Source organism: Anthonomus grandis, chromosome 12 (assembly GCF_022605725.1).
Source record: "Anthonomus grandis grandis chromosome 12, icAntGran1.3, whole genome shotgun sequence".
NCBI lineage: Eukaryota > Metazoa > Arthropoda > Insecta > Coleoptera > Curculionidae > Anthonomus > Anthonomus grandis.
In genome coordinates, this window is record NC_065557.1 from 10995171 (window position 1) to 11004120 (window position 8950).

Sequence of the window (8950 nt, forward strand, 5' to 3'; positions counted from 1 at the left end):
GACAATACTTTTTATCGATCGATAATTTTCAGTGAAAAAATGGCAACGTTGCGTTTTAGTTGACATTTTGGTCAAGCGACATCTCGGCTTGGAATGAGAAACTAAAGAATCAGCGCCGCAGCGGTGATGCGAGTTTGTTTGGTACTAAATTAAGGACAATACATAACCTCACAGTTTAAATCAAAATATCAAACTATAAAAAAACTATATTTTTGTGATATCAAATATAAAAATCAATGATTATCTGAATATTCTGAATTTTCCGATGTAGATTAAAAAACAACACTCCAGGTCAATCACGTAAAAAGTATAAAATAGGAAGAATAGTTAGTCGCTACTTTAAATTTACTTAATTGTGTAAACTGAAGTTGTTTTTGCAGCTAGAAAGTTGTTTTTCAAGCTGCAGACTTGGTCAATTACGCTTGTGCTATGTCACATCTTTAAAAGAGCATAAAAAGTTAAGAGAACTGCATTTAACAATAACAAACTACACAATCCGTACCATTTACAGTGAGCACAATCACTTTTATGAGGTGATTTTCCTCAAAGACTTGCATTTTGTTGATGGCTACAACAAAAAATAGGAAAAAATCCTCAGTTCATAGTAAGAATACTATTGAATACAAATGAAGCAAATTTCTCAAAAAATGCAATTATGGATTTTTACATAATCACATATGGGCATATGAAAATCTGCATGGAATTATTGAAAGTCGGCACAAGGAACAATTTTTTCTGTATGGGTGGGAATTGTTGGAAATCACTTGATTGGTTCATTTTTTTTTGCCAGAACTATTAACTGGAGATATTTATCAGCATTTTCTCGAAGAGAAACTGCCTGCATTATTAGAAGTTCCCCATGAGCTAAGATATGAAATGTATTTAATGCACAATGGTGCTGCAGCACCCTTTAGCTTAATTGCGTGAGATTACTTTGATAGAGAATATCCCAATCCCTGGATAGGTCCCGGAGGTCCACAACCATGGCCTCCGCAATTTCCTGATTTAAACTCATTAGACTTTTCCTCTGGGGTGACCTAAAACAATTAGTTTATACGTATTACTCTGATTCAAAATATTGAAGAGTTAAGAAAGAAATATGATAGTGGGAAGTTGCACAACACTTCGAAACAAAGCAGGCATTTTTGAATGAGTGCAGCAATCAATGGTTCATAGGGTACACTTGCAACAACTTTTATAACCTCTACTCCTTGTGTTTGTGTTTTACATCACCCTTTGTAAAAACCTCTGATTTTATAAGAATTAAATTGAATAAATAAAATGGTTGTTTTCTTTGTTGTATTAAAAAACTCAAAATGTAATATGTCTATTAGTGACATCAAAACTATAAAAAAAAAATTAAACACCTTAGAACACCTCCCTATACCTAATTTTATATGGTTATTGTTGTTCACTTTCAAATTATTTAGAAAAACTGAAAATGAAATTAAAATTTCAACGTATTTTCCGACATAGGTTAAATACGAAGTTTCTCATACAATCTTCTGTCCAATCTATGATGATTCATGCATTGACAACATTTTTGTGAATATACATTTTTCAGAAATGTTTACATCGATTACAATATTTTGGATCAACTGGCTTTACTACAATAATATAATTTTACCCTATTAAAAGAAAACCCAATTCATGAAATATAACCTTATACTACAAGGGGTATATGTTTGAATTTGTTAACCTTGTAAATAGTATAAACTGCATTCCATAAACTCTTATGAAATGCTCAAATGAGGAATAACATTAATAAGGCTTTTCCCATTATTAAATGTAAAAATAATAAACCAGGTTGACCAAACCTTAATTGGTTTAACAACAATTTAAGGGAACCAAGAGAGTTTTTAAATTTTGTGCCTGAGTTAGCTAAACAAAGAGATTGCAATTTTATTACTGATTTAAAAAAGAACTTATCATAGTAACTAAAAGAAACCTGAATCTGAAGAATATTGCACTTACCTAAAATGGTTTAAACTTTTTCTTGAATATATCTAATTATTTTTCCTAAAATCATAGTTTAACACCTTCTCGGGGTACTGCAGAGGATTATGTTAAAGAATACCCAGCTAATCTACACTTCCCAGATAATAAATTCACATTTACTGAAATATCGTTGAGCTGGATGACCTAATGAAACCATTAATAAACAAAAACGTCATTATTTTTATGGAATGAATACTAAGTTGATTAAATATATTATGCATATCATTATATATCCATTAGTAAAGCTTCTTAATTTGTGTATAAGTGATATCAGTTTTTCCCACTATCCTTAAAAAATCTAGAATTGCTATATATAAAAAGAGACCCTGGCAATGACAAACTATACACCTATATTGATATAGGTCTATACTTTTGATAGCCCCTATTTTCTCAAAAACCTTCGAATAAGCCCTAAAATCGAGAATTACACTTTTTTTGAATCCAATGGTTTTTTTAGGAATAAACAGTTTGGTTTCAGAAGTGCTAAATCACTAACAATGGCAATTAATCACTTTATAGAAATAGTAAATAATGGTCTTAAAAAAGGAAAATTCACTGGAGCCACATTTTGTGATATAAGCAAAGCTTTTGATTGTCTCCTTTAGAACCCTTGCAAAGAAATTGAAATGTTGTAAGTTTTCAGCCTCTCATAAATATAATAGAATCATATTTCTCTGGCAGATCTCAAGTGAGCCATTAGAGCACGTATATATACGAGAATGTAGATCTTCACGACTGAATCTTGTAGATATATACAAGAATTCTATATATCTACACGCAATTTAGACTTGGCTAGTGTCCACAATGCACCAGTTATCCTTCTTGGGATAAAAATTGATTCCAAACTTCTATGGGGTGCACATGTGACTTACATATCTCCTGGAATCGCATCTGGAGTTTTTGTACTTTGGAGCTTGATGCAGAATGTGCCTTCCAAAGTCTGCTTACTTTGTGTGTACTGGGCATGCAACTAATGTAGGCTAGATTTTCTCCCATCAAAGAAGGGTCATCAGGATCCTCAAAAACTTGGACTATACAGCATTTTAAAGTGCAATGATAATTTTTTATCGAATCGTATTCAATTGGTGTGTATAAATAACATATTTTCTGACGAAATGCTGCAACTTTTACAAGATGATGTTTTTTTATAATTAGTAAATAATGGTTTACAGCCTTATATAAAAAAATGCTTCAGCATTTCATACAGTCGTCTGATAAATCATTACGCAATAAATGGTTAATAGTTCTCGAAGCTGTTACTTCAATGAGGTTATGTGTAACTCTGGTAAGTCAATATCAATAGATATCAGAATCCCGCCATGTTGCGTTTTCCTTTTCGTTATGATAATTACCGTTTCTTTTCTCCAATCCCCAATGAATGAATACCTAATGAGAGCATTTGATGAACTAAGTCTTAACCCCTTCATAGCTAACCCTGTTATTCATTGAAATTAAAACTTTTTTATTTTTGTTATAATTTTGTTCATTTCCATATGATTTATAGTTCCCACTAATTATTATGTATATACTCATATTTTATTTTATTTTTGTAAGTTAGCAGTTGAAGTAAATAAATAATCTGACTAGTACACTATAACTTGGGAAATTAAACAGAGAATCCAGCAACGCACTCAATGAAAAGCGAACCACTGGCATATATTTCGGATAATACAAAATAATTTTTGGTGGCCGCATTCAGATAAAATGGGTTCTACTGTCTACGAAAAAATATGGTCCATTTTCTCTATTTTGTTTCAGGTATGAAATAGACAAAAAAATAGTTTTGAAACATAAACCTTATAATTACCAAAGTATGAACATAACAGAAAGTATCTACTGGTTACTAAGTTAATATAATAAATTTAACAAAAATGGTTTTTTACTTTCCCATTCATATTATTGTACTTAAAAAAAAAATATTTTTTTCTTATGAAGAAATTATGCATATAACTGATCAAACATCAAGAATAAGCAGCATTTCTAAATAATTCACAATGGCTTAACAAAAAAAAACTTAATAAAACAAATTTTATTTTATGAATCAGTTGGTTTGAAATGGTCATTGTCCACTGTGGAATATGCATGACCTTCGTTCACAAGGAAATTCAAAGCTTCACTGAAATCAATTAATCACATCAACTTTAAAATTAAATCCAAAAAATCTTTTTATAATACATACTTGACTTCCCTGATCTGATGTTTAGGGAAATGACTGAAAATAGTGGCTTTATCAGGACCAGACTGACTATCATCCGCCTGCAGAATTTTGAAGAGTTTTAGCTGAATTGGTGTCATATTTGACTGCTGGTCATGATCAATGGCAGTTTCAGTCATTGATGTCATTGCATTAGCCAAAGATGCTCCTGGATTATTTTGTTTGATGTTCTTAAGCTAAAAGTGCATGTATTCAGTGTATCTATGAACAATTCCATAATTATGCAGATGTACAACTTGTTACTACATTTAAAAAAAATTAAGTTAGAAGCTAAATTAGTATTGCATCCAAGATAAAAAGCTGGTCCCTTATAATAACAAAATGAAACATGCTTTATTATCTATTACTTAACTACTAATAACATTAAATGTTTTTAACAGAGGTAGAAAAAACAAATAAGAACCAATGTGTACACTTTTTCCTGTTTATTAATAAGTAATGATATTATAGGATTAAGTATTTGTGATTGACCACACCATAAGAAAATCTCATTAAAATAATCATAAAGTTTTTTAAAATAAAAACATGATAAAATCCATAACTAATTAGCATATTGTTCACATTAAACCTAAATTTTTCATAGTTTCTAATCTGAATTGGTAGATGGTTGAATAGTTTTTTACTCATAAATCACAACTTCTTAACATGGAGTTGGGTATTGGTAGCTTAATCATGTGCAAATACTGAGTAGATGTCCTGTCTGGATAGAAGAATGTAGAGCATTAAGCAAACAGATTCCATAACAAAAATACATGGCAATGTAGATGTGTCGCACTGCTCTTTTTGTAAGATGAACACAGAAATGATTAGGACTAAAAGAACCCCAGAAGCATATTTCATATCTGATCCATTCTACAGTGAGCAATAAAAATACACATTTCTTATTGCTTACAGTATAGACCACATCACATCCAGAAGAGACTGTACCGCACAAATTACTAATATGGGTTTTAAAATTCAATTTGCTGTCAATAAAGATTCCCAAGCAGAACTTACATTCATTTGAGTCAGTTATGCAGTAATTATCCCCTTATTGTTATATTTTTGGCACTAATACTTTGGCTTTTAAGGCAGAAAAATTTGTTTGAAACATGCCAGAGGGAAAATTAAAAATTTTTTGTTGGTGTTGATTATAGCTGAAGGACAATCACATAGATCACTTGAATCAAAGAACATAAATTTCAGTTAACCTAATGTAAATACTCAAATTTTGTTATTAAATTGGCATGTGGTTTACACTTATTCCATCTAAATGGTAATTTCCTGCTGAAGGATGAGAGATTCTTCAGAAAATGCAAAAAAATGTATATTACACAACTGAAACAAGTACAAATTTACAAAGGAAGGGTTTGAAAGACTAGATGTCTAATAATCTAAACAATTTGAAGAATTTGTTGAATTAGGTGTCATTTTGACTACATTTTATCTTGTTTGTTTATAATTTAATAGGAAAGAATAGAATAGATTTGATACAAGAATTCAGGGTTCTAGTCGACTTTAAGTATCTCCGAATTTTAACATTTTTGAATATGAAATAGTAAGCTAATCTTCTTTGGACTATTTTAAGCACAAAAAATTGGAGGATGAATAACATTTTCTTTAATAAAATAATAAAAACAAAAAAAAATATGACAATGTGTACCTACGTACGATATAAACTCGTTTTTGAACATTCACTGCAAGCGCTTCATGGCTTAGTGGTAAAAAGAGTGAACTATGAGCCGGTCGGCCTGGGTTCAGATTTCAACTGTGCCAGTTTTACTTTTTTTATTTTTTTGTGACTAAGAATTTTGTAGTTTTGGAAAAAGTATTTAATTTAAATGAAATTATACATAAAACATGGCCAAAAAGACGAAATTGTTTATATAACATAAAAAAAAAAATTTTACCTTTTCTTGTAATTAAGTCCCTTTATTTTCGTGTAAAAAAACATACCAAAGACACCCATAATGTATTATTTATTGTTTTGGTACTTTTTAGATTTCGATCCTAATTAAAAATAATATGAAATATAGACATATTCTATTAAAATATAAGCATTTCTATTCATGAGCACATGGGGGGCGTAAGCCCCCCATGTGCTCGACATTTACGAGTATTCTCTATATTTTTTCATATGAATAGAATCTCAAAATGTTAGAAAATATGGAGGCTACAAACATTTGCATAAGGGAATGAATTTTTTGCTTGTGTACAAATGTGTGTAAAAGTGAAACCCATTCACTAATATAGTGTAAAAACACTGCTATCATTTTGGCAGATAGATTTAGATGTCTTTCATGTTTTCTCTTATATAAGATATGCTTTTTAGATGTGCTTGTTTCTTATTACATATATACACAATTTGGCAACTGCGAGATCATATGTCAAAAGTTTGACAATGTAATCATCGATAGCAAGGAGTTTCAATCATCAAATAGAGTAGAGTAGACCTCTTTTTTGACATAATTTAATATTATTTTTTAGCGTCCTATGTGAATAATCCTCAAATTTTTTTCTCTTAATCTATTCTTTTCAAAGTACTCTTTATGCTCAAATTTTAAAATATTGCAAAATCGGAGATACTTAAAGTCGACAAGACCCTAATTCAGTACAATAAATAACTAAATATATAGGCATAGTATTAGAAATTAAAAAAATAGAATTTACTGATAAACAAAGTCAATATATAGTATTTATTCTTTTTTACCAACATGCTTGTTATGAATTGAAGATAAGTAAAACTTACCGAGTCTTTACTGAATGCCTCAGCTTGTAACCTGCTATTAATTACTTCCAACAGATGAGTATTTACAACATTTAAATCATTAAGTGGAAACATTTTTAAAACTAGTAAAGATTTTTCCCCATCGGCTGTTTTTATGGTTCCAAAAATCTTTAATAAGAAGATATTTTATTAAGATAAGTTAAGGCTGACAGGCAAATTTAATACCTTGACATAAGTTCCTTCTTTTACATCCGGGAGTACAGTTTCATCATCTGACTCTTTGTCAACCCACCATACAGCTTTTACTGTTCCAGTATGATCTTGTATTGTGTATGTGGCTTTTGTAGATTGTAGATCAAAGCTCTGGAGTACTCCCACAATTGATACCTAGGATAAAGTTCCCATAAACAACTTTATTGGTCATGAACTATATTGTATTCAACACAATCATGTGTTACATATATACTTAAGATTAAAGGTTAATACAATACTTACTATCTGAACAGGTAAGCCAAAGAGTTTGAACTCATCTCCATAAAAGTCTCTTAACATCCGGATTACTATTGGCACAACACTCTGTAGCCTTCGGACACCCTATAAAATTGCAATTTTAGGGGTACACTCTTTTTATTTTTAACCCGACTTACCTTTTTCTTGCCAGTTCCAAAATTATCGATGTTAGAACTGTTCATGAATCCTCCGACCATGGACTCATCTCCAAAACCTTTTTGTAAGAAGGGAAAATTTGGTTTATTCGAACTGACAAGAGTTAGTAATACTTACCGTAGCCTGACATTAGATTAGTTGAAAATTAACGAAATCAAAGTTATGTGGGAATTTGATATTTCTGAGATTTATTAAATGTTGAAGTCCGGTAAAAAAACGAATAAACAACTAACAAAGAAAAATAAAGCCCGCCATAAAATGACACCCGTCAGTAACATCAAAAGTAACAGATGTCGATGACATTTGTGCTGTAGGCTGTAGTGTAGAAATAAGGTCACTGAATCGTGAAATTAAAAAAGTAACGCCAGCAGCCTGGTGGAAAATAGCAGGATTTGATATTCGCCAATGTTACTAAGGATTGAAAGTTCGTTAAGGTTAAGAGTCTGATAAGCAACTCACAAGAAAATAGAAACCCGTCATAAAATTACAGCCTTAGCTTAAAAAAAATAATGTGATAATATTTAGGTGCTCCACGCTATAGTATAAAAATAAGACAAATGAATCGTGAAACACAACACGGATTTGCAGTTTTTTTTAGTCCTGGAGATTTTAATAAAAAAAAAGTTCTGGGATTTAATTGATTAATATTGAGACTATAAGCATAAAATCGTTAAAAAGCACGGGAGACTAACCATAGCAGGAACACCGAATCCTTGAGCTAATAAAAATCTGTTCTAAATTAAAGGTTTAGGATAAAATGAAGTTCTTTTATAGATAGTGAAATCAAAGCTCCTTCGTGCAAATATTCTTCTCGAATTTGTGATTTTACTTAGGTTTTATCAACCGAAGGGTAGGTATTCCCTTGATTAATGAGGCAATACCCCGATAAGTCTGGTAGATTATTATAGAGCAACCGCTTCTGCTTGCTTTATTGTAAATATACTTACCTGCTTTAGCTTTTACTGCAATATTAAGCTGTTAGCAAAAAAAATTAAAATTTAACCAGGTCTAGGGAGAGTAGTTAAGCAAATCAACGTCCCAGGGGTCCAGAGGACTCTGAAAAACGATAGAAACCGAGTGGGAGTAATATTCAACAATGCAGAAACGCAAATCAAATGCTTAAACACCCCGTAATTGGACTAAAAAACTTAACTTCCTATATGTTCCACCCAAAATAGTCTCAGCTAAAGGCATAATCAGAGGCATCCCCTGGGAGTAATGGAAGAAATATTCTAAGCTGACACAAGAGCTAGAATAATAGAGGTGACCAGAATTGCTAGAAAATTCATGGTCGATGGCACCATCATTCCTCCCTACAGAAAATATCATTATTACATTTCAGGGAAAAATATACCTAAAACATA

General features: G+C 31.0%; 1 protein-coding gene and 1 long non-coding RNA gene across 2 annotated transcripts; one reads left to right on the top strand and one right to left on the bottom strand.

Annotated features, from left to right (window-relative positions):
- Window positions 1-91: 91 nt before the first annotated feature.
- Window positions 92-1282, top strand: LOC126743447 (uncharacterized). Its single transcript, XR_007662876.1, has 2 exons — window positions 92-326; window positions 381-1282. It is a non-coding gene; the product is annotated as an uncharacterized LOC126743447 (long non-coding RNA).
- Window positions 1283-3776: 2494 nt separating this feature from the next.
- Window positions 3777-8201, bottom strand: LOC126743149 (replication protein A 32 kDa subunit). Its single transcript, XM_050450122.1, has 7 exons — window positions 7704-8201; window positions 7568-7644; window positions 7416-7514; window positions 7146-7307; window positions 6942-7088; window positions 4178-4389; window positions 3777-4114 (listed from the first exon to the last, which is right to left on the bottom strand). The coding sequence occupies exons 1-7, from the start codon at window positions 7714-7716 to the stop codon at window positions 4033-4035; spliced, it is 792 nt and encodes a 263-aa protein (XP_050306079.1). The 5' UTR covers window positions 7717-8201; the 3' UTR covers window positions 3777-4032.
- Window positions 8202-8950: the final 749 nt, after the last annotated feature.